This window comes from Pantherophis guttatus, chromosome 7, assembly GCF_059756535.1.
Source record: "Pantherophis guttatus breed Tessera chromosome 7, ASM5975653v1, whole genome shotgun sequence".
Lineage (NCBI taxonomy): Eukaryota > Metazoa > Chordata > Lepidosauria > Squamata > Colubridae > Pantherophis > Pantherophis guttatus.
Genome location: NC_142069.1, coordinates 17448163 through 17473820, shown reverse-complemented (window position 1 = coordinate 17473820; position 25658 = coordinate 17448163). Strand labels below are relative to the sequence as shown.

The 25658-nt window shown below is 40.3% G+C and overlaps 1 protein-coding gene across 2 annotated transcripts in view; it reads right to left on the bottom strand.

Moving 5' to 3' along the window:
* The window catches only part of LOC117655397 (sodium- and chloride-dependent GABA transporter 2), an 86192-nt gene that overhangs the window by 48847 nt on the left and 11687 nt on the right, over positions 1–25658 (bottom strand). Inside the window, exons 3-6 of one of the 2 annotated variants that reach the window (XM_034402813.2) lie at positions 22961–23095; positions 20121–20261; positions 17247–17328; positions 15966–16098 (exon numbers count right to left, since the gene is read on the bottom strand). In XM_034402813.2, coding sequence (XP_034258704.1) covers positions 15966–16098; positions 17247–17328; positions 20121–20261; positions 22961–23095 — 491 coding nt within the window. The remainder of the gene's footprint in view (positions 1–15965; positions 16099–17246; positions 17329–20120; positions 20262–22960; positions 23096–25658) is intronic. The other variant, XM_034402814.2, reaches the window with a different exon arrangement.

Genomic DNA, 25658 nt, shown 5'->3' with positions numbered 1-25658 from the left:
AAGCTGTTAGTTGAACCAAGTATCTTCTGAATTACAATAGATAGCTGTAGATAGGGCTATGCAGTCTATTAGGGAATAGTCAGCATGACTTGACTCACCATCCATGTATCCATGCAGCCTACGAGAATCCTGTTACTTACAGTAGTTGTGTTATCAGTGCTTCCAAATCTATCAGGCGTGAAAGATCAGGACCATATGTGATGTTCCAATTAAACTAATTTGTTCATTCCTATGCATAGGAATCTACTCAACTAACAGTTAGCACTATCTTGACATTAGATAAGGGTCAACGGAATTCAAGAGGAGTTAGACTAAATCCATTTGTGGTTACATACAGACTGTAGGCTGATTCCTCTTTTGACTCCGCCCCTAGGTTCTGTCACTCTTTCTCCTAAAAAAGCAAGTTTAGATACTGTCATGAAGAATAACCTGTGTATTCAATGCATTCTTGGATGATGGAACATTTACTTTGAATGAAAAAATAGGAAGGAAGATTTTTTTTTTAAATCATGGCCCTGTTCTGCTTCTGTGCTTTTCCATGTCTACAGATATTCCCTCTCTCCCTGCCATAAAAACAAAACAATCAAGCTTTTATACTAATTTGGATTTTTAGTTTGCAAGCTAGAAACAGCATAAATCAAATCCTCTTTAAGCCAAATCTCCCTCCCAAGGATTTATTAACCTTTTCACCCACTGGAATAAAAGCAAATAATTCTAAGTACTTCCACTGCCCAAACCCTCCGAAAAACTTTTGTTCTTACCAGGTTCTCCCACTTAATATTTATAAGTGACAACACACAGATCAGCTGATCAATAATGAAACTCAAAAACTGGCATCCAATCAAGACCCCATGCCCATCTTTCACTCGTTATTTTTGCTATAAGAAAGGAGAAACCCACTCAAGATGAAGAGAAATGATAAAACTGCTCCTCTGTTCAACCAAAAGATGTACCGCAATTGCAGTATTACAGACCTGGATTGTGCAGACAGTGTTGGTAGGCAAATACGATATGTATTGAAATAAATAAAGATAGGGAGGGGAACAACTACACATAGTGTGTAATTGTATGTGGGAATGATCTTGAGAGACTGAGTAAAGAGTTACTGCCTAAGGAGCAGTCAATAAGAGGGAGCAGTCAATAAGAGGAAGCATAACCCACAGTTGTATAGTGGAGAAGCTCAGGGGGTCTCCCTTGCTAAGTTATTGGGTTGTACCAGAATGGGACAACTCTCTGCAGCCAACTTGCCACAGCCATCTTGCTGTGGCCATATTGCCATGGCCAACTCACTGTAGCCATCTCGCAGTGGCCAACCCGGCATGGCCATCTCATCATGGGACAACTTGCCAGGGGACAATTCCTTGCAGGATAAGATAAAGGTAAAGGTTCCCCTAGCACATATGTGCTAGTCATTCCCGATTCTAGGGGGCGGTGCTCATCTCCGTTTCAAAGCCGAAGAGCCAATGCCAAAGACGTCTCCGCGGTCATGTGGCTGGCATGACTAAACCCCAAAGCAGAACATCAGAAGCATTTTGGCCTGTATTTGGCTTTTGACATTCATTGTCCTTGAACAGGTTCCTAAGCGTTCTTCCATTTTTTCTTGCACCTCAAGGATTGGAGAGGACGAACGCTGTTACCTTCCCACCAAAGGTGGTCCCTATTTTCCTACTTGCATTTTTTACGTGCTTTCAAATGGCTAGGTTGGCAGAAGCTGGGACAAGTAATGGGAGCTCACCCCGTTACGCGGCATTATAACTCAACACAATAAATAACTCAAAGGATAACTCAATACAATAAATGTTATCTGCCACTGTTTCTATTGACAAAAATGGAAATAATGTAGAAGAAACAGTAGTAGATAACATTTATTGCAATCCGTGAATTGCCCCACGAGAAGTTGTTCTATGGTGAGTTGGCTGCAGTGAGTTGTCCTGCTGTGAGTTGGCCATGGCTGGATGGTCATGCTAGGTTGACAATGGCGAGATGGATAGGAGAAGTTGACCAGTGTGAGATGGCCGCAGAGAGTTGTCCTAGACCCAGGTTGTACAGGTGACAGTGGGAGAACTGTACTTTCAGACTTGCAAGATTCTGTTAACATAGCTTACAATAAAGTAGAATTAGTTCACCTGGTAGTGGTTTCTGTCTGGTCTACTGGGGAAGATTGACAAGTATTCTTCAGGTGGAAAACCTATGAAACACTTTCCTTCCAATACAATACAAAAGACTTGAGAGACTGGCACTAAATCAAGGAGAAACATAGCCAGAAATGCACTAGATGATGGATGGTTTGCATGGAATGCTACAACTTACCTTGCACACCAGATGCCTAGAACAAAAGGCAAATCTGCATTATGCTCTTAAGTACTGTGTTTCCCCGAAAATAAGACCTTGTCTTACATTTTCTTGAACCCCAAAATAAGCACTTGGCCTTATTTTTGGGGAGGTCTTATTATTTTGGGGCACATGGAGCAAGACGGGACTCCTCTTGCAGTCTTACCTGATTTCCACCTCTGTCTCCCTAACCCTAACCAGAGAAAATGGTGGGAACTGGCTGCGCATGCATTTAAATATTTTAAGGGAGGGCTTATTTTTGGGGAGGGCTTATTTTTTGGAGGGCTTATTTTAGCGCATGCGCTCAAAAGCCTGATTGGGTTTGTTATTAGGGGATGTCTTATTTTAGGGGAAACGGTAATTATTCCACACATTTTCTTTTCTGGAGCCCTAGGAATTCTAAGACTTGGGGCACAATGAGCCCCAAAAACTTTGATGTATTAGCATTTCTCGGATTTTATAGAGGGAAGCCAAGAGAATTACAGCTGATACAAAAGTAATATATGATTATAGGTAGACATTCCTAGAATCTTCCCACCCATCTCCGATTTAATTTCCTTCCTTATCAATTTTCTTATTATTCATTTGTTAGATTTACATCCCACCTTTGGTTTCAGGCAGCAAATCTCATAAGAGATTTGCTGCCTGAATCTGATCACATTTTTCAATATTGTCTTCTGATTGATGTGCATAGCTTTATGCATCTTTTGGCACCTGGGGCTTTCGATAGTGATCTGCCTATGCAGCTATGGGGACATCGCTTCATCTGAAGTTCTCCCATCTGTACTTCAGTAGACTTGAGCCATCCTCTGAAGGTTATAACACACGGCGCATTTTAAGGCTTTTGGCTCTAGGATTTCAAGAACTTACCAATGAATCTAATGGCATGGAATGGGCTTCCTGGAAGCACCAGAATATTTGCTTTGTTGTAATGCCTGGCAAAAATCCAACACTGCTGATTCATGTTGATTCAAAGAAGCAATAACAGATGTTTGGCTTATATGTGACCTTTTATTCCCTCTGTTTCTAAAACAGTGTTTCGGAGGGACTTCGCTTCTAGAAAGCCTACTGTGATCAAAATATTGTTCACTGCTTCATGGTGTTGTATAATAAAATTAATTTTGTTCAGTCCAGTTCACATGGGTTTTTTTTTTCCAAGGGACTTATTCCATGTCATTCATCTGAAGGGGACTTGAATTCTCCCTCCAGTGTTTTCTTCTTTGATATTGAAATACCTTGACAAGTTTCTTAGACGTGTGAAGCTACTGCTGTGATGGAATGGAAAATGTTTGAGAACACTTCACAGAGGGTTTGGGGGTTTTTTTGTACCACTATCATGCCCTCATTCCCTTAAAACTCATATTGTCCATCTGAGAAGAAGCAAAGTGAAATATTTCCAAGCAGTTGGGTAGAGGTGCAATTAGGTTGGAATTGCACAGTTAAAGGAGTAGAACTAAATTTCTCCTTCGCTTCATTTGTCCAGTTTAATTGTTTCTGCTCCCCAGAAAGTGAGGGAGGGAGAGTTTAGTGCAATAAACTATCCTTGAATCTCTAATATTCAGAGCCTTGGTGGAGCAACGGACTAAAGCGTTGTTAAATAGCACTTAGCCGCCAACTGCCTGCAATTACTGCAAGTTCAAATCTCACCAGGCTCAAGGTTGACTCAGCCTTTCATCCTTCCGAGGTAGGTAAAATGAGGACCCAGATTGTGGGGGCAATAAGCTGACTTTGTATAATAAAGAACACCGCTTAGGGGGCCCCAAAGCCCTACTAAGCAGATATATACAAAAGTATGAAGGCTATTGCTTAACGCATTGTAAGCCACCCTGAGTCCCTGAAGGGCGGCATGTAAATCGAACCAATAAATAAACAATAAATAAATTCAGGAGAGATTTGGAGGATGATTGAAATGGAAAAATCCATGAAATGTATTAAGCCTCCTCCAACTTCACAAACCAACTTCCTTCCTTCACATAGTTACTTTTACATCCTTTCTCTTTTAAAATAATCAGAACATAATACCGTATTACAGATAAGAAACTAAAACTGTATGACCCTTGTTGGGTCACACCTTGAAGTCTACAGATATCACCAGATGTTCGTTGCAGTGAGACTCAAAGCCAGTCTTATAACTGCTCCCTTCTAGTGATTGCATTCCAAGAAGAGAAATATTACCTCCTGGACAGGAATACACAGCTTTTATTGTGACTTGCAACTGTCATGGTAGATGAATGTTCTTTGGCCCAGGTTCCTCCTACATTATTTCTAGCTTGGTCTTCATATTCTAACTAAAGCACCAGTTCATTTGAAAAACACAGATCCTTCTTCCAAAACACCCCTACATCAGAGATGAGAACTTGCCAGAGGTATTGATTCTTTTGCCACCCACTGGTGACAGTTGCAAAAGATCAGGGAAGAAAACTTATACACAGAATTAAAAAATAAGTGGATTTTTTTTTTTAAAGAATCAGAGTTGAAAAAGTGATCACAAAATTCAGAAATATGGGCAACCTCACAAATGTAAACATCGAAGATAGGTTCTGCCTAAAAATAAAAGTAGATAATCTAGGAATGCTTATGCCACAAAACATTGCTATTGTGAAATTTACAACAAATGGTGATCCTTAGAACTGTAGCTAGTAGAGAATAGAATAGAATAGAATAGAATAGAATAGAATAGAATAGAATAGAATAGAATAGAATAGAATAGAATAGAATAGAATAGAATAGAATACTTTATTTGTCCAAGAGTGATTCGACGCACAAGAAATTTGTCTCTGGTGTAGAAGCTCCCAGTCTACATGCAAAGCAACAGAGTAATAATAATAATACCAATCAGAAGAGAAAGTAGATAGCAAGAAGGATAATAATAACACTACAGCATGGATAAATATACATAGATACTAGGCAGTACTGCGAGAATTAGGTGTTCAACAGAACGATGGCATGAGGGGAAAAACTGTCAGTGTCTAGTTATTTTGGCATGCAATGACCTATAAGCAGTGTCCTGGGGTCTACAACAATTCACCACAGCCAAATCACCATGAACAACTTGCTGCAGCCAACCTGCCATGGCCAACTCACCGTAGCCAATTTGCCACGGGACAATTTGCCACGGCCAACTCACCACAGAACAACTCACTGTGGGACAAGAGTGACACTAATAACAAAGAAATAGAGGAATAGAATCATTAAAGAAAGGATGCCAACGGAGGGACAAAATGTGAATAACAAAAATTAAAATATTTTTTAAAATAATTTTAAATAATTAAATTGAATTGTTGAATTGTCCAGCAGCAAATTGTCCTGTGGCAAATTGTCCTGTTCCGGCGTCCCGAGTTGAAATGTTTTATATCCAGGATGTGAGGCAGGAGTGGGTTCTACTTACCTTTACCACTGGTTCACAACGGGATCACGCACGCACGCACGCACGCTCGCATGCGCAGATCGCTGATGACGACATCCGGGGCGGTGGGCGGGGCTTCCTGTCAGTTTTACTACTGGTTCTTGCGAACCGGTCTTAACTGGGGGCAACCCACCACTGATGTGAGGGATCTATAAGATATTTTCTCAGTCCTCTTTCTATGGAAGGCAGACTGGTTGCAATTGTTCTTTCTGCAGTCCTAACCAGTGGTGGGATTCAGCCGGTTCTCTCCAGATCACGCGAACCAGTAGCAGCGACTGTGGGAGGCGCTGCCCACCCACCCGGACGTAATGCGCAACTACTGTACATGCACAGAAAGCCATGCGCATGCACAGAAGTGGCATGTGCGAGCGCAGAAGTGGCATGTGCGAGCGAAAAGAGCACCCGTGCACGCACGCTCACATTTGCAAACTAGTAGGGAAGGTAAGTGAACCCCACCTCTGTGGAGTCTGTACCTGTCCTGTTTGGTTTCTGTACAGACCCAGTAATTCCTCCATAAAACTGTATCAACAGCTCCTGGGACAGCCTGAACTTCCCGAGTTGATGCAGAAAGAACATTCTTTGTTGTACCTTTTTAATGATGGTTCTAATGTTGTTTTACCAGGATAAATAAGTCTGAAAAATGAGATATTTTTTGCCTAAAAATATGGACTAAATGAAATATCACTCCCCGCCTACATCAGCCATTGTAGATTGGAGCGTCCAGAATTTATTATTCTTTTTAAATTTTTCAGGCTTCTCTCATTTTTCATCCAGAAGCTCCTCCATTTTGAGCTGAGAGAATGAGACTGGCCCCAAATCATGCAGTGAGCATCCATTGCTGAAAACAAACTTAAAACTGGCCTTTTCGAACTCCTCATCTAAGTCCTCAGCCAGATGTTACATAGCACCAGTTACATAAATAAGCAAGAATTAATCCAATGTTCCTTCCCAACGTGGGATATTGGAATGATGAAACAAGTCTTGTGAACTTTAGAAAAAGCGTTTTTTCCCTTTACTACCTTCATCATTTTTTCCCTCTGTTGGGGTTTCAGAACTGTAAGAAAAGCTTTCATCGTGTGCCATTTCCTTACACAGCGGGATCCCAGCATGTGTTAGGAAAAGCATCCAAGGCAGGATTGTTTTGGGTCAGCTGATGCTTCAATGTAGACATAGCCTTTCTCTTAATTAATCTGATTTTTAGAAATGTTCCAAAATTATTCAGGTTACCTTAGAGTATATCGCTATAAAATGATATTTGCAAAGATATTATCTGACAAAGAAGAAGCAAACTTCGTACATTAAAGGGAAACTGAAAAATAAAAGTAATGAGAAGTGGGAAAATAAATCTAGGTATGGACTAATTATGGAACTTTTAAAGCAGGGCTTTAAACACTTTTTTAAAATGTTTTTAATGGTTTTGTCATTGCTTTTAATTATGGGGCCAAATATATATATATATATCTTTTTAATTGTATTTTAATGTTTGTAGTTTATGTTTTTACTTTGGCTGTACACCGCCCTGAGTCCTTAGGGAGAAGGGCGGTATATAAATTCGATATAAAATAAAATAAATAAATAAAGGGCTGAAATCCAGCAAGTTCTGACAGGTTCTGGAGAACCGGTAGCAGAAATTCTGAATAATTCGGAGAACCGGCAAATACCACCTCTGCCTGGCACCAGAGTGGGGTGGGAATGGAGATTTTGCAATATCCTTCCCCCAGGAGTGGGGAGGAAATGGAGATTTTGCAGTATCCTTCCCCTGGAGTGGGGTGGGAACGGAGATTTTGCAGTATCCTTCCCCTGCCATGCCCACCCAGCCACACCCACAGAACCGGTAGTAAAAAAAATTGGATTTCACCACTGTTTTAAAGGATATCTTTGCTGCCTCGGTTCTCCCAAATGTGAAATACATGCTTTGCATGCTGATCGCCTAGTTTCAGGCTCTTATTCAGCCAATAAAAAAAGGCTGAATAATTTCTGCATGTGGAGCTCACATTTTTCTTTAAAATCAGCCTCCAAGAACCTCAGGAGCAAAGCTGTGGTCAGAGTTGAGTAACTGGGTTTGGAGGTTGAAAGCAAAATTTTGAATCAAGGATAGGGGCTTCATGAAGCCCTGAGCCATGAGTTGCTGACCTCAGAGTACAAACAAATCCCTTTCTAATCTCTTAGAAAGCAAATGGAGAGGGGAAGACTTTCCGAAATCCTGAGTTGCTGCTGCTGCTGCTACTCAACATGCAATATTAGGACTTTTGGTCTCTTAGCGCTACCCAACTGAGGTTGTAGCAGATTAATTTGTCTAAATGCAGAATGGTGAATTGCTGCTCAGCATGGCAAATTAACTTCATGAAGGTAGGAAATGAAGCTAAGGATTTGCAAACCTGTGGGGAAAGTCTGAGGATTGGAGAAAGCATGAACTCATTAGTCTTCATCTAAGAGGAAGACCGTACCCCCACCACTGAGGGATAGCAAATAGATCCAGGAAATGAGAGGAACATTAATCATGGAGCTGGGATTACAAATTTGAACTTGGTGTAAAAATTGAACTTTTTATACGCCATGCCAGAGCCGTGGTAGACTTCTTATGTAGGAAGACTCTGGCTATATAGATAACCAGAAGTGATCTAAGGCGGCTTTCCAAGATGTTGATATTTAATGCAGAAGATATAGTCCTCTTATGCAGACCCTTTAGAGCAGGGGTGTCAAACTCACGGCCCGTGGGCCAGATGCATCACATGCTGGCCATGCCCACCCCAGTTTAGCGAAGGGGAGAAAAGTCTCAAAACATCACATGATGACAACGTCACATGATGACAACGTCAGTGGTGGGTTTCTCCCGATTCAGCCTGGTTCCACTGAGCCGGTAGCGGTGACGATATGATGTCACCGAACCAGTTCTGCCCCCCCTTTCACCCCACCCACCTCCGCGTTATTCTTACCTTTTATTTGGCCCCACCCCCAATCTATTGCTGCCTCCTGAGTCCCAGCTGATGGCTAGAGGGAAAAAAGCTGTTTAAACTCTTGCTGCGGGGCTTCAAAGGGCCGCCCTACAGCTGATCAGTGTTAAAAGAAAACAAATGAGTAGACCGATGCCTGCAAAAATAAATGGGCAGACCAGTGCCTGCAAAAATATATGAGTAGACTGATGCCTGCAAAAATAAATGGGTAGACCAGTGCCTGCAAAAATACATGAGTAGATCGGTACAGCTCTGCAAGCAGTTAAAAGCCTGGTAGACCAGTACCTCTGCTAAATCCTAAATAATTGTCACATGACCATCAAAAGCCACACCCACAAAATAAGCCATGCCCACAGAACCGGTAGTAAAAAAATTTAGAACCTACCCCTGGACAACGTGACGCCTTGAGTTTGACACCCCTGCTTTAGAGAAATATCCTATACAATGTAACAATGTCAACATAAATCAGGGTTGTTCAGTACAATTATAAACCATGATCTGATTTACTTTTAACAGAAGTGATATCCACTCCACATCCAGTAAATCAATAATTCCTTATGCAAACATCTAGCTGAAAAAAAAAATCAGCTTGTGGGATATTTGGGGAAGAAATGACAAACTGAAGATGGCTTAGCAAAAGGCAGAGCTGGTGGGCAGAGCTGGGGAACAAGAAGCCATCAATTAGATGGGCTATTTAAAATCCACTCCAGATAAAGAGAGGATTTGAGATTGCCCACAAGTGCTCCAGACAGTTGCTTCTCATGACAACACTGCAAGACAACGTTCTTCGGCAGTTTAAACTCTGGAAGACGAGGGAATGGTCATCTTGCTCAAACCATGGTCAACCTCTTTGAAAGGACATTAAATTTGCTTCTTCCCTTTCTAATCACAATCAGACATTGCTTACTAAGTATTTTTCAGCCTTTTTGAAACTTTTGGATCAACATGACGGAAAATTGGTGAATTTCCTTCAAACTTTAAAGAAAGAAGTTTTAATTTCAAGTTTAAGGACTTTAAAAACCGGGTGGGGTGGGGACAATTAACAGCAAAATGGTGAATAAACCTTTGATTTTAGAAAGTTACAAACAGATTAAGGGTCTACATAAATTTGAAATAAGATTTTGGAATGAATTATAAAGAATCCTTCCCATAGGAAAATGTTTTTTGAATTGAAAAGAACATAAACCTTTAAAAACTGGACACTAGAGAGAACAAGAAGGAACTAAATATTACAGTTAAAGGAGAAGAACTCTTGAACTCAGTTACTAATACAGAATGAAGCAAAATATTTTAACATTGGACATAGTTAAGGATACTTTTGTTCAATAGTCCCAAAAATTAATTTTAACGGGGTCTGGCTCTATAGGTAGACTGTGCACAAAAGATGTTACAGAACAAGTTCTACCTCACAAGATTGAGACTGGATTGAAAATGGATTTAAAAGTGACAGGCTACAAGAATGACATGGAAAGACATGTTACATTGAATATACAGGATACACACTGACTGATTTCTTAATAATTAAAAGATATACAAACAACAAACCAACAGAGTGACCTGGATAGTTTTCTTATATTGGATTTATAAAAGAGGCTTGTTAAAATTTTGAAAAATTTTGTGAGAAGAGACAATGAATCACTGGAACATTGACATTATTTGAAGGAACTATCAGTATTATTAGAAGCAAAAGAAGGGAATATAAAATTGGTTTATTTGATCAAGACTAAAATAAATACATTGTTATCTCTGGTAATCCTTAATGCACTTTTGCTGACTATGGTAGGACTAAACAATCCTCAGTCAGAATAGAGCTGGAAGGAACCTTGGGGGTCTTCTATTCCAACCCCCTGTTCAAGTAGGAGATCCTATACCATTGTGGACAAATGGCTGTCTAATCTCTTCTTAAAAATCTCCAGTGATGAAGCACCCACAACTTCTGAAGGCAAGCTGTTCCCTTGGTTAACTGTTCTCATTGTTAGAAAGTTTCTCCTTAATTCCAGGTTGCTTCTCTCCTTGATTAGTTTCCATCCAGTTTCTTGTCCTGCCTTCTTGTGCTTTGGAAAATAAATTCACCCCCTCCTCTTTGTGGCAGCCCCTCAAATACTGGAATACTGCTATCATATCACCCCTAGTCCCTCTTTTCTCTAGACTAGCCCTATCCAATTCCTGCAACTGTTCTTCATATGTTTTAGTCTCCAGCCTTTAATCATCTTAGTTGCTCTTCTTTGCGCTTTTTCCAAAGCCTCAACATTGTTTTTGTAATGTGGTGACCAAAATTGGAAGCAGTCTTTCATGTGTGGTCTTATTAAGGTTTTATAAATGGTACTAGTACTTCACTTGATGTTGAGGTTTTATGAAGAATGAGGTTTTATGGATTTGTTAGATAAGAGATGGGATATGGGGAAACGAGATCATTTATTCCACTTTAAGAGACATTCATAAGTTACCAAAATTGTTTATACTTGTAATGAAGATGGGAAGTCACTTCTTTATATATTTCTTTTCTCTTTTTTTTACTATATTCTCTTTTTTATTTTATCCTTTCTATTCTTTCTTCTTTTTTCTTTCTTTCTTTTCTACACCTTTTACTTTTACTTTTTATTCTTTTAGGGATTTTTTTAGTTTGTATCAGTTTTTATTGTTGTAATTATAATTCTTAATAAATTACTATTTTTTTAAAAAAAATCAGCTTCGGTAGACTAACACATGCACCCATTTTACTGCATTAATTGTGAAAAATAGCTGCCTATTTTCTACACCACCCATATCATGGAAAGTGCAACATTTAAATGTATGCAAGCAATGCTAGACCTTTAAATCACTTTCTTATTCCAGAATTAAGGAGGAGTAGAATTACCACATGCTATAAATTTCTAGGAACTGTATCATTCCAGACTGGGAAATTCCTTCTATTTAAAATGAAAATAAAACCTGCCCATTAATTATTAAGTATTATGAAGAAGAGGGACACGCTCTCAGAAACAGGCAGGAACATTTGGTGAGGGGGATTTATATGGGATTCTATTACATGGGAAGATAAAAAAAAAATGGAAGATAAAAAAAATAAAACAATCTAGGAAGCCCTCTACCAAAAACACATGTTGTGTTGCAAAAAGTGTCTGGAATAGTGAGCTTAATAGTATATAAAGTAGAAAGAGAAGAAATTAAGTACCTCCTGTTTTGGGCTGTGGACTTCAACTTCCAGAATTCTTCAGCCAACATGGGAATTCTGGGAGTTGAAGTCTTCTCATTGTAAAGTTGCCAAGTTTGAAAAGTTGCCAAGTTTGAAACTCATTGCATAAAATCAAGTCAGCTGTGTGCCAACTGCCCCTCACTTCTCAAAATAATGTGTTTCCCCCTAAGAAACTTTCACTCTCTATTCAGGAAATAGTGGCCAATGGCTTTAAGAGATTACCGGCTCTGTTTTTCAAGCTTTTATTTCATTATCCCTCTGGCAGATGGCAGATTGGCTTCCAGATGTCACCCAAGCTACACCTGTCAAAATGTCAACCTCTACACATTTTTTTTTAAAGGGCAACCTGTTCTGTTTTGCCTTATTCACACATTAACACTCTATTTACTGAAGCCAAGAGAGGAGTTAAATGTTTACTAACGGAATCAGGGCACCAGGTTCCACCAGGCTGACTTAAGGAGTTTCAAGGCACATCACATCCCACAGACCTCTCTAACTGTGAAGACATGGATGCAGCTTAGTTACCAATCCATCTTGGCATCTACCGGTAGTTACTATCTGCTCAAAGAAAAATATTCTGCAATACAGCAACTATGCCTGCATGAATCACATAGACAGAGTAATGCATTCCCTGGATGGATTCTTAAGATCATGCTAAAACCTTGTTTCCTTAACCATGGTTTGTCAAATGACCAAAATGTGCTAGTTCAAAAACTGATGTGTGCAAAATGTTCCATCATGGAATATTCCAGCCTTGAAATAGCTCTGTCAATCTTTTCAGAGGTGGCCCAGGTAAACTACCCTGGATCAGAAAACTTTTGAAGCGTTTTCAGAACACTCAGAAAAGTCAAACTGTTCTAGGACAAACATTTTGCACAGCCATCTTCATTCATAAATCATGGTTTAACGGTTATGGCTTTAGTTTGGCCAGATTCTATCCATTAGGTGTAAGCAAATGAAGGATTGGACTCAGTTTGGCCTTGGACCTGACAGGCATCTAGCATTCAAGACAGATACTTCATGGCATGCTGGCTGGGAAATTCTGAGAATTAATAATCCACATTTCATAAAAGTTGTCTAGGTTGAGAAATACTGCTTTTGGGCATTTTTCTATTTTGAGGTAAATCAGGCCCTTTGAGAGTGTGACAGTGTGTGTGTGTGTGTCTGTGTGTTCAGGGTGTCTATACACAGGGTGTGTATACATGAGGTACCAAAATTCAAGCTTCATGGGACAATTGCGATATGTTTTATTAATCAATATTTTTACTGAGAAAATGTTGGAGTACTTACTTAGGAATGTTCAAAGGACATGTATCCAATGAGCAAGGAAGGATTTAAAAGAAAATGGCAGTCAATTCAAATATTTAATGTAATTTATATAATAGACCGTATATGGGGCTTCGAGGGATGCAGTGGCTCATTGGCTAAGATGCTGAACTTCTCGATCGAAAGGTCAGCAGTTCAGTGGTTTGAATCCCCAGTGCCGCTCCCGTTACTTGTCCCAGCTTCTGCCAACCTAGCAGTTTGAAAGCACGTAAAAAATGCAAGTAGAAAAATAGGGATCACGTTTGGTGGGAAGGTAACAGCGTTCCGTGCGCCTTTGGCATTTAGTCATGCCGGCCACATGACCATGGAGATGTCTTTGGACAGCGCTGGCTCTTTGGCTTTGAAATGGAGATGAGCACCGCCCCCTAGAGTCAGGAACAACTAGCACATATATGCAAGGGGAACCTTTACCTTTATATGGAGCTTCATTTTTTATACTCCTTCCTCCTATATATGACCATCTTCTTTATGCCCATGGAATATGTATTTTTACATATTTTGAGGCTTAGTATAAACCTAATTACCTGAGTCGCTTAGCAAACTTTCATCATTGTGGACAAGTCTATCCGGGATAATCTTTTCTTTTCCAGTGAAGGAAAATTATACAATCATCTGCTATGCATTTATTTCATTTGATCTAATAAAACACATTTTGGTTTCCACTTTATCAGGAGAAGACTGTTTTCTCATTACTTTCTATTCCCAGATGTTCCAAACAGAATGCTTGGAAATGGCTCCAAAAATGTATGAAAAATATATTTATAAGCCCAAACGGCCACAGTATTTTGTATAAAGTAAGGGAGGGTGTCAGATAAAAACGGTCTTGATACGAAGCAGAGGTGCCATCCCCCTCTTAAAATGATCACTTGGTTCAGCTTCATTAGTTTGCCGTTGTGTGCTTTGTTCTATTCTATTCAAGCCAAGCTTTAGACTTAGCTAGAAATAGAAATAGAATAACAGAGTTGGAAGGGACCTTGGAGGTCTTTTAGTCCAACCCCCTGCCCAGGCAGGAAACCCTACACCACTTCAGACAAATGGTTATCCAACATCTTCTTAAAAATTTCCAGTGTTGGAGCATTCACAACTTCTGCAGGCAAGTTGTTCCACTTATTAATTGTTCTAACTGTCAGGAAATTTCTCCTTAGTTCTAAGTTGCTTCTCTCCTTGATTTGTTTCCACCCGTTGCTTCTTGTCCTGCCCTCAGGTGCTCTGGAGAATAGCTTGACTCCCTCTTCTTTGTGGCAGCCCCTGAGATATTGGAACACTGCTATCATGTCTCCCCTAGTCCTTCTCTTCATTAAACTAGACATAATCAGTTCCTGCAACAGTTCTTCCTATGCTTTAGCCTCCAGTCTGCTAATCCTCTTTGTTGCTCTTCTCTGCACTCTTTATAGAGACTCCACATCTTTTCTACATCGTGGCGACCAAAACTGAATGCAATATTCCAAGTGTGGCCTTACCAAGGCATTATAAAGTGGTATTAACACTTCACGTGATCTTGATTCTATCCCTCTGTTTATGCAGCCTAGAACTGTGTTGTCTTTTTTGGCAGCTGCTGCACATTGCTGGCTCATATAGTCTTTGATACCTATTTCAAGTCATATCTTTCACACATGCAGCTAGTACAATTTTGAAAAGGCAAAAAAGAAACAGACTAGGGTCTTGGAATATCTCTTACCAATGAGGTGAGGTCTTCCCCCTCCCCCCACTTTGTCCTTCCAGAAGGGTATTAAAATGTGACTCTGTGGGTTGACTTGGGGTCCTGACAGGGGTGTTCTATGTTGGAGGTTAGGGTTGGTGGATTAATAAGGAAATTGTCACCACTGTGTCATTCTTGTCTTGGGGTTTTTTAGGCTTTTTTATCTACTGTTTTTTATTTATTTTAATATGTATGATTTGTAAACCACTCAGTCATTCTTCAGTGTGAGCCAGCGGCATATAAATTAAATAAACAAACAAACAATAAATAAATAAATAAATAACTTCCAAGCACCATGATTTGGCCCTCTTCACTTTTCTTTCTATTTACTTTTCACTCCGTCCCTTCACTTTTTTTTTTTTTTTAGAAATTTCTCCTTTTAGTCAAGTGTGATAGTGTTGGACCATATCTTCGATGTCCCATTTGCCAAAAAAAAAAAAAAAGTTAACTACAATAGCATTAAGGTCACTTTTTCCTATTGCTTTTGCAACAATTATATCTCAGACCATGGTCACCATGGTTGATCCCTTCTACTTGGCTCCAAGATGAACTAATCTAAAGAATCATCACTCAAGTGTAGAAGAAGAAGAACAGGCAGAGTTGGGGACAGAGTTAAATGCATCATCAGCTTAGAATAGTTGCATTCCCACAGCTGTCCAACCGCTTATGAATTCCATTGAACCTTATATGGCACCAATTTGGTGTTGAACTCAAGTTGACCAGATTCTTGTATATAGAGAATAATATCCCTTGGGAGTTGGGCGGCATAGAAATGCAACAAAATAAATAAATAAAATAAATAAATAAATATAAGATTTATGTTGAATAAATCTTTACTAAATCTTCTACCCTGCAACCCAACTGATGTCCCTGAATCTCTGTACCGTGTTTCCCTGAAAATAAGTCTTATATTTTTTTTGAACCCTGAAATAAGTGCTTGGCTTTATTGCCATGCAATAAGCCCCTTTGGGCTTATTATCAGGGGATGTCTTATTTTGGGAAAAACAGGGTACCTGACAGGTATCTAGAAATTAGAAAAGAAACGAAGCTGCTTACCTTGCCTGTAGATTTAACCCCTTTCCAAATGCAGAAATAACAGATGATCCAGGCCAGAAGGAGGCACAGTGACAGTTCCCAACGCACTGTGCCCAAATGTTCTATGCCGTCAGAAATGTTTAACACTCTTCGCCTGTGAATGAAATATTGAATAGGTTTTGCTTCATTTGTAGTCCTGGAAAAAAACAGTTTTCTGTTTTCTCCATAATGTATTTTACATGTTGCCTTGCAACAGCTTTCTTTTAGCTGGCGCTTTCCAAATATTTAGAAATTTAGAATAACAGAGGTGGAAGGGACCTTGGAGGTCTTCTAGTCCAACCCCCTGCATAGGCAGGAAACCCTACACCACTTCAGACAAATGGTTATCCAACATCTTCTTAAAAATTTCCAGTGTTGGAGCATTCACAACTTCTGGAGGCAAGTTGTTCCACTGATTAATTGTTCTAACTGTCAGGAAATTCTCCTTAGTTCTAAGTTGCTTCTCTCCTTGATTAGTTTCCATCCATTGCTTCTTGTTCTGCCCTCAGGTGCTTTGGAGAATAGTTTGACTCCCTCTTCTTTGTGGCAGCCCCTGAGATATTGAACATTGCTATCATGTCTCCCCTAGTCCTTCTTTTCATTAAACTAGACATACCCGGTTCCTGCAACCATTTTTCATATGTTTTAGCCTCCAGGCCCCTAATCATCTTTGTTGCTCTTCTCTGCACTCTTTCTAGAGTCTCCATATCTTTTTTACATCGTGGCGACCAAAACTGAATGCAGTATTTGGGACACGTATTTAGTAGGTAACTAAGGGAAAATCACATTAGGGGAGGATCCATTTTGAAATATTGACAGGATATTTCTCTGTCTTGTTAGGTGCCATCCTCAGAGATAGCCAACCTAATATTTAGTTTCCCTAAAGTGAAAGTGAGTCGTCTTATCAACTTATCTTTATCTTCAGCTGGCAGTCAGGTACATCCTGCATCTGAAGATAGGGTAATAATTATTACCTGAAATGCTTTTCGTTCCTCTAAAAATAAGCTGATCTTCTGAAGGTTTTATATTCTTTATTACATTATTGTATAAAGTTCTTGGTAGGAGATGTTCCAATAAAGCACCTTTGCTTGATTTTGGTAAGAAATAAGTGAAGGGACATTTGGTAATATTTATGCTAGTTGAATATATGAAGGATTATTATACCAATACTAGTGCATCCAATGAAAAACGCATATGAATTGCTCGTGGCCACTATTGGAGAAAGAGACGCTTCTTAGAAAGAAGGCTAAGATTTTTACTTACTCCCAAAATTCAATGACAGGAGAGGTGCCATTTTCCACTGTCACATTTAGAGAGGCATTCTTCCGGAATTCCACACAGTTCTCTATAAAGTAAGCCACACATACTTTTAATGCATCCAATAAAATATGTTACGGGGTACAATCAATCATCTTTAGGAAAAGATAGCAATAGAATTGCAAAACCTTAAGTTAGGGTAGGAACAGCTGGGGGTTTGCAGGAGTTCGGGAGAACCTCTAGCTAAGATTCTGTGCAGTTCGGAGAACCCCCAAATCCCAATCTTGGCTGACCCCTCCCACCCCACCCTGCCCCTCCCACTTGGATGCAGTTAAGTGTAGGATGCACACAGAGGCTCAGGGAGGGTGAAAAATGGGCCTACCGGAAGTTCAGAAAGGCCAGAAACAGGCGTGTTTCTGGCCTCCAGAGCCCGGAGAGGCCATTTTCGTCCTCCCGGAGGCTTGAGAAAAGCCTCCAGAGGCCGGGGAGGGCAAAAGCCCCCCCTCTGTGATGCAGGAGGCCACGCCCACCATGGCCACGCCCATCCAGCAACCAGGCAGAGAACCACTTGCTAAAATTTTTGAAGCCCACCCCTTGGTAGAAATACTTTTTATGTGAAGGACCTTAGGCCAATGGAAGATCGGACCAGAACCAAAAGAAGGGAGGACTTGTTCTTCTCACATTTCCGTTTTCCCAACCAGTAGACAAATGAGGAAAAGAACATTGTTAAAAACAGTTACTTGCAGACAGCTTTTAAACCAAAGATTGTATCGAATCAGGTTTTTTTTTAAGACCACAGATTTGTTCCTGCTGCTGAAAGGATACTCAAAAACTACAGTCGTGGGCTATATTCCTATCTAAAAATACAGTTCTCTTCATCTATGGAAAGGATAGGTTGCATTTAATAAAGCTTTTTAAAACCAATAACTGGATTTTTTTTTGTCCTTGAGTTTCAGAAACCTATGTCCTGTTTCTTTCACATCTTTCAGAAAGAGATACGTTTTGTTTTTTACCACAGAAAGTTGCCAGAGAAACTGATCCTGTGGCTGTTTTAATTTGGATTCTTGCATGGAGCAAACAGGAGATACGATTTCAAACTCTGTTCTATGAAAATCAGATGATAGCTATTCTGTGCAAGCAGTGGTGGGTTTCAACATTTTTTACTACCGGTTCTGGTGGGTGTGGCTTGGTGGGTGTGGCAGTGGAAGGGTAAAGACCTTGGTGGTGCAGCGGACTAAGTGCTGTTATGTAGCACTTAGCTGCCAGCTGCCTGCAATTAGTGCGAGTTCAAATCTCACCAGGCTCAAGGTTGACTCAGCCTTCCATCCTTCTGAGGTAGGTAAATTGAGGACCCGAATTGTGGGGGCAATAAGCTGACTTTGTAGAAACACCGTTTATGGGGGGCCAAAAGCCCTAATAGAATGAAGGCTTCAAAAGAATGAAGGCTATTTCTATAAGTGCATTGTAAGCCCGCCCTGAGTCTTCGGAGAAGGGCGGCATATAAATTTAATTAATAATAAATAAATAAATAAATAAATAAATAAATAAATAATGCAAAATCTCCATTCCCACCCCACTCCAGGGGAAGGATACTGTAAAATCTCCATTTCCTCACGATCAGTTGGGACTTGGGAGGCAGGGAATAGATGGGGGCGGGGCCAGTCAGATTTTTTTCCACTGGTTCTCCAAACTACTCAAAATGTCTGCTACTGGTTCTCCAGAACTGGTCAGAACCTGCTGAAACCCACCTCTGTGTGCAATTGTCTGAGTAGCAACAAGGTTTTAGTTTATTTTGTAAACAGATTTCTTTCACATTTCTCATAAACATTGTTTTTTTTATCTTGGGGAATATACAAAGAAGTGAGGTGGGAGCAGCGGTGGGTTTCCAATATTCTTACCACCAGTTCTCACCACCCGGCATGCATGCGTGCTTCATGCGCGTGCATGCCTTCTGTGCATGCACCTGGCCTTTTGCGCATTTATTTATTTATTTATTTATTTATTTATTTATTTATTTATTTATTATATTTCTATACCACCTTTCTCCCATAGGACTCAAGGTGGTGTACAGTCAAGAAAAATATAGATATACAAACATCATAAAATTGCTAATTAAAATTATTATTATAACATAGTTTGGCCCAATTAAATAGAACCTAAAATTAGATAACATTTTAAAAACATTCACATGTTCATATGTTTAGCCCCGCCTGTTGGAACATCAGGGTTTTGAGGGCACGGCGGAAAGCACGGAGATCAGGGATATTTCGTATCTCCGGGGGCAGTTCATTCCAAAGGGTTGGAGCCCTCACAGAGAAGGCCCTCCCCCTGGGAGTCGCCAGTCGGCATAATTTGACTGACGGTACCCTGAGTAGTCCCTCCCTGTGAGAACGAACTGGTCGGTGGGAGGCTATTGGTGGCAAAAGACGGTCTCATAGGTACCCAGGTTCTAAGCCATGGAGCGCTTTAAAGGTGATAACTAACACCTTGAATTGCACCTGGAAGACCACCGGGAGCCAGTGCAGCTCGCGTAGGAGAGGTGTTACATGGGCGCAACGAGCTGCGCCCATAATCATGCATGCGCTTTGCTCGTGCATGGGCCTTCCGCGCATGCGCCTGGCCTCAAAAACATGGCTAAGTAGGATAGCATTATGCAGGGGTGGGTGGGTGCACCCACAGTTGCCGCTACCGATTCACCCTAACCAGTACGAACCGGCTGAATACCACCTCTGGGTGGGAGATTAAGGAAATCAATAATGAGTGGAAGCATAAAAGGGAAATGCAACAGAACATGAAATAATGTCAATGGCTTTAAGAAAAAAATAAGATTCTGTTCAGAGAAAGAGTAGCCAATGCCTTGTAGCAGAATATAAATATTACCTGTATTCCATTCATGATCACAGCTGCCCCATGGAAGGTCTATGGTGAATGAACTGAAGAGGTAAAACAAGGCCCAAGCCAGGACAATAATATAATAGAAATTAAGGAGTACCACAATCACTTGAGAAGCATACCCAATCCCTACAGTAAGAAAAAAATAAACCAGGAACAAAAATTACATGTTAAAAACAAATTAACAAGATCTTCTTGAATAAAGATCTACAAAGTATATAGCAAGATACCATCCTAACCTTCAGGGGGCTTAACGGCTGGAAGGAAAGAATGGTTGAAATGAACATACCAAGATAACCTTTGATTATCTGATGCTTTCACATCTAAACAAAGTTCAGAGAAGAACAAATTTGGAGCCAATATTCACCTAATGGGTCTGGGAAAGGTCAGCTGTTCCATCTTGTGTATATACATTGTGCATACCTACCCTGTTTCCCCCGAAATAAGACATCCCCTGATAATAAACCCAATCGGGCTTTTGAGCTCATGGCAATAAGGCCAAGCACTTATTTCAGGGTTCAAAAAAATATAAAACAGGGTCTTATTTTGGGGGAAACACGGTAGGTAGTCCAAGACTTGCAAACATTTATTTCGTGTCCGTTCGAAGTTACAATGATACTGAAAAAAGTAACTTGCAATCTGTCCTCAAACTTATGACCTTCCATAGCATCTCCATGGTCACATATCAAAATTCAGGCACTTGGCAATCAGCAGGCATATATGACATTTGCAGCATCCTGGAGTCATGTGATATCTATTTGTGACCTTCCCAACTGGCTTTAGACAAGCAGAGTCAATGGGGGAAGCTCGATTCACTTAATGTTCATGTGATTCATTTAACAACTGCAGTGATTTGCTTAAGAACCATGGCAAAAAAAAGATGGGAAAATTGGGTATAGCAACAGCAAAAGCACTTAGACTTATATACCGCTTCACAGTGCTTTTACAGCCCCCTCTAAGCGGTTTACAGAGTCAGCATATTGCCCCCAACAATCTGGGTTCTCATTTTACCCACCTTGGAAGGATGGAAGGCTGAGCCTGGTGAGATTTGAATTGCCAAATTGCAGGCAGCTGGCAGGCAGCAGAAGTAGCCTGCAGTACTGCATTCTAACCACCGTGGCTCATAATGCAACATGAGCCTTACTGCCTTACTTAGTAACAGAAATCCTGGTCCCAATTGTGGTCATAAAATGAAGACTAGCTGTACATTTGCTTCTACAGCTAGTTCTTGTCATGTTTCAGAAGTAACTGCAGTCACTTCCATTTCTTTGTGTGCGGTAGGTGACAAAAACAAGACCCAGCAATTTGAATTAAAATTGCTAGAGCTTTTCGTGTAAGCATTTTAAATTATCTCTACCAGATTTCACTCCATTCTGTATATTCAGCCATTTTTTTCCCCAGATTAAGGCATTTGGGTTATTTTAATCAAACAGCAAGAGCAGCAATTCCTGGGATAATAAACAGCATCCAATTAGTAATCTTTGAGTTCCAATTAGAAGCAGAGTTTGCAACAATGCTATTACACCTTTGGGATCCAAATTACATTCTGGAATTTGGGGGAGGGTGGTGATCCTTTTTTCCCCCCTACTGAATTTGCATATTTTGAAGTTACCAAAAAAAAAAGAAAAAGAAAAAGAGTATTTGTTCACAAGAGCCTGTTGATTTGTTTACTTTATCCCCCAGGTGGATTTTTCTCCTGAGAACATATGGGATATTCCCACAGAGTCTATCTCACTTATTATTTTTAAGACACTCTCAAAAGTTCTTACTTGCTTTATACCAGGGGTCCCCAAACCCCGGTCCATGGACTGGCACAAGTCTATGGCATGCCAGCAACTGCGCTGTGCAAACAAGTAAAGCCCCATCCACGGTATGCGCCAATCCGTAGAAAAACCTTTCTTGAAGGAACCGATCCCTGGTGCCCAAAAGGTTGGGGGTCACTGCTGTATACCATTCTATTGGAGTCCAACCACCCCAGTCATGAGGAGAACTCAATCAGGGAATTAGTCTGGCCTTGCTAGTTAAACACAAGAGGGCAAATTCTGACCCCTCCTCCTAGCCTTATCTAGTCTTTCCCAGGTAAAAGCTGCCGGCCTGAGAAGATTCCTGTGAAATAGGCATAAAGCAATAAAGTAGTTTGAACTCTATGTGTGTGGGTCTGGTTGTTTGCGCCTACCACACCCTGTTATCAATGTCCTGCAGTCGAGTGAATAAAAAAACAAACCCCTATCTGATCAAGTCTATATACTGTTCTAATATTAGACACACATCTGATATTAGAAGCCTCCCAGAATATACTCACAGAGTTCACATATTGTACTTAACCCTGATTTATTTAATAAGTTCAGTTTGGCTAAGATCACACTATATGATAGACCATTAACCCTGAATTACAAACTACGATAGGTTTGCAGCACAGCTTAGGCAAACAAACATTCAAGTAGCCATGATTATGACAAAATGATGTCATAATGCAGACTTTCTCAATGCATACAAAAGGTTTGAATTTTGCACTACAACATGGCCAACCACTTGTCCCCCTTACCACTTTGTGCCAAGGTACCATGTAACAGGGGCCGATGCACTTAATAGGCTGAGCCTGAAGGAGGGGTCAAACGCGTCATCTGTCATGAGTTCCTTCATACCCACAAGAGATAGTAGTCCAGCCCACCTTGAATTCCTTTGACTGTTATCTACCGCCAATTTGCTTTGGCCATTAATAGTTCAGTTTCTTGTAGAGAACTTAAGCTTGCAATAGTTCTTTATACCCATTTGAACTTCCTGGATCTTCTGATTCTTCTGGTGCTTGACAATAAAATTTGACATACCTTCAAAAAGAGGGCATAGCCTCCGCCAGGAAGTGACCCCTCCCTGACTGGTATATTGTCCCAGGGCTGTCTCCAGGAAAAACACTGGAATTCCACAGGTGAAAAGGAAGATGAGGTAGGGAATGAAGAAGGCACCTACAGATTCAAAAAAAGAGAGAGAGATGGCCAGACATTAAAGAGACGTTCTACAACAGTGTTTCTCAACCTTTAGCAACTTTAAGATGTGTGGACTTCAACTCCCAGGATTCCTCAACCAGCATGGCTTCTTAAAACATCTTAAAGTTGCTAAGGTTGAGAAGCCCTTTTCTGTAAGTTGCAATGTTGCCATAAAGTAATAAGCCTTACTGAAATCCCACTGAGCTTTGTATGGCTTCCTTCCATCTAATTAAATATTGGATAGTAACCTTTGCGGGGAGGAGTGTTATGATAGCAATAAGTTCTATATAATAGTGGGAGAAGTTGCATGAGAGATGATGACTTGTGCAGTAATACAAAACAATTGTGCTGAATTACACTGCTTCTGCTAATAGTAGCACCTGAGAGCACTCTGGTGTGTTCAAAATGCTTTGCGAATGTAGTAATGCTTAGAGCAGTCCCCAGAGGCTAACTCTAAGGTAGAGTTTAGAATATTTTGACTCTATTTTATTCCTGCTACAAAGGGAAACTGTATTTGAAGCTCTAGTGAATCGATCTCCAAAGCAGTGACTGCATCATACCTCACTTTCACAAAAAGATGACTAACCCAATCCATAAGCAAAATATAATCCCTCTTTATGAACGGTATGAAAACTGTAGTCTTAATGAAGCATTTTATATCTTGGCCATCAATAGCAAATATGAATGCTGGCCTGAGAGACTTCAAGGAATCTCAGAAAGATATTTTTTCATTTTTCATTTTCATTTTATTAAATTGGTATACCGCCCTACTCCCGAAGGACTCAGGGCGGTGAACAGCCATGAAATAAAACATATAAATACAAAATTTAAAATAGAAATAAAACAAGTTAAATAAATTTGGCTGAACCACATTTAAAACCCCAATAATTTAAAACCAAATTTAAAATTCCCATTTAAAAGAGGAGAAGTTTAGGTCAGGCCGGCTTGCTGGAATAGGAACGTCTTAGATATGATTCGTTTTATTTTTTTAGTGTTCTTGCTTCACAAAAAAAGGGGGGGTTTCCCCTCTCCAGTTGTTTCCAACTCTAAGAGGTGGTGTTTATCTCTGTTTCCTAGCCAAGGGAGCCAGTGATGCCTAAAAATGCCTCAGTGGCCAACATGACTATATGCTGAGGGACACGGAACGCTGAGGGACACGGAACGCTGCTCCCTTCCCATCAAAGTAGTACCTATTTATCTACTCGCATTTGCATACTTTCAAACTGCTAGGTGGGCAGGAGCTGGGGCAAGTACAGGAGCTCATCCAGTCTCACCCAGGTACTTGGGTCTCAAACAGCCAATCTTCCAGTCAAGAAGCCTAGCATCTTAATTGCTAGGCACCTGTGCCCCCTGCTCTTGCTTTACAACTTTTGTGTAAAAGCCACTCTGGTAGGGAAATAAATGAAAGTAAAGATAACGTGATCATAAAATCAGGGTGTCCACCCTTTAGATCATCATGTCACCAGAGATTCGATTGTCCTTCACGCCTTTCACAGAGCCTTAAAAGCTTGGATCTATTGTAGATATGCGGCAGTAGTTAATAGTGTACCAATGACAAATATAATATTTATAAACAATAAGTAGGAAAAGAAGAGAAAATTATAGTTATCTAAAAATTCTATTTGAACTTTAAATTGGACCTGATTTCAGTCTCTCTGCACACTCCACAACTTCCTTGTTCTCTGCTTTCAAAATGACAGCTACCTTCAAATTGCACTGTCACTGTCTTTCTCTTCACTTTCTTTACTTTCTTCCGTCTCTATCTCCACTTTTGTTTTCAATAGCCCACTGTAAAAAAAAATATAAAAAGCTATATTTCTCTCTCTCCTTCTTCCACTGCAGATGGTGCCACTGGATTCTCTGGTTCTGAATCTCGGCATGAAGTCTATGAGAAAGTGTTAGGAGATTGGTGCACATTTATTAAAAAGAGAAACAGTTCAGCTCAGTTCTAACCCCAGTTCCTTCAAAGAAGCTGTGGGGGAAGCAAACCCAAAGTTAGGAACATTCCAGGTTTATAGAAACAAAACTAAAAAAAAAAGAACCCACTTTTTAAATTCCACCTGAAAGCATGAGAGAAAGGGCAAACAAAAAAAACAAAAACAGAGGGCCGTGTGAAACTAGCTAATCCGCTTCATGCTGTTAGGATGGGAAAGCGGTTTAGGTAAGTCTGTGAAGCAAATCCAAGCAAATTCAGGCCAGAGATCAAAATCTCCTCTATGAAAACTCCATCTGTACAGTCCTCTTGTTCCCTCAAGTTTCCAGAAAGTCAGATTAAAGGCAGACTTGTGAAAAAACAAAACAGAGAAAACAATTCCTTAGTCATTCCCAGAATTCTAAACCATCCCCCAAAAACTCTCTCTCTCTCTCTCTCTCTCTCTCTCCCTCTCTCCTTCTCTCCCCCTCTCCCTCTCCCTCTCTTTCTCTCTCTTTCCCCTCTCTCCCTCTCCCTCTCCCTCCCTCTCTCTCCCCCTCTCCTTCTCTCTCTCCCTCTCCCTCTCTCTCCCTCTCCCTCTCAGGTTGTGGAATGATTCCTGTACTGCAG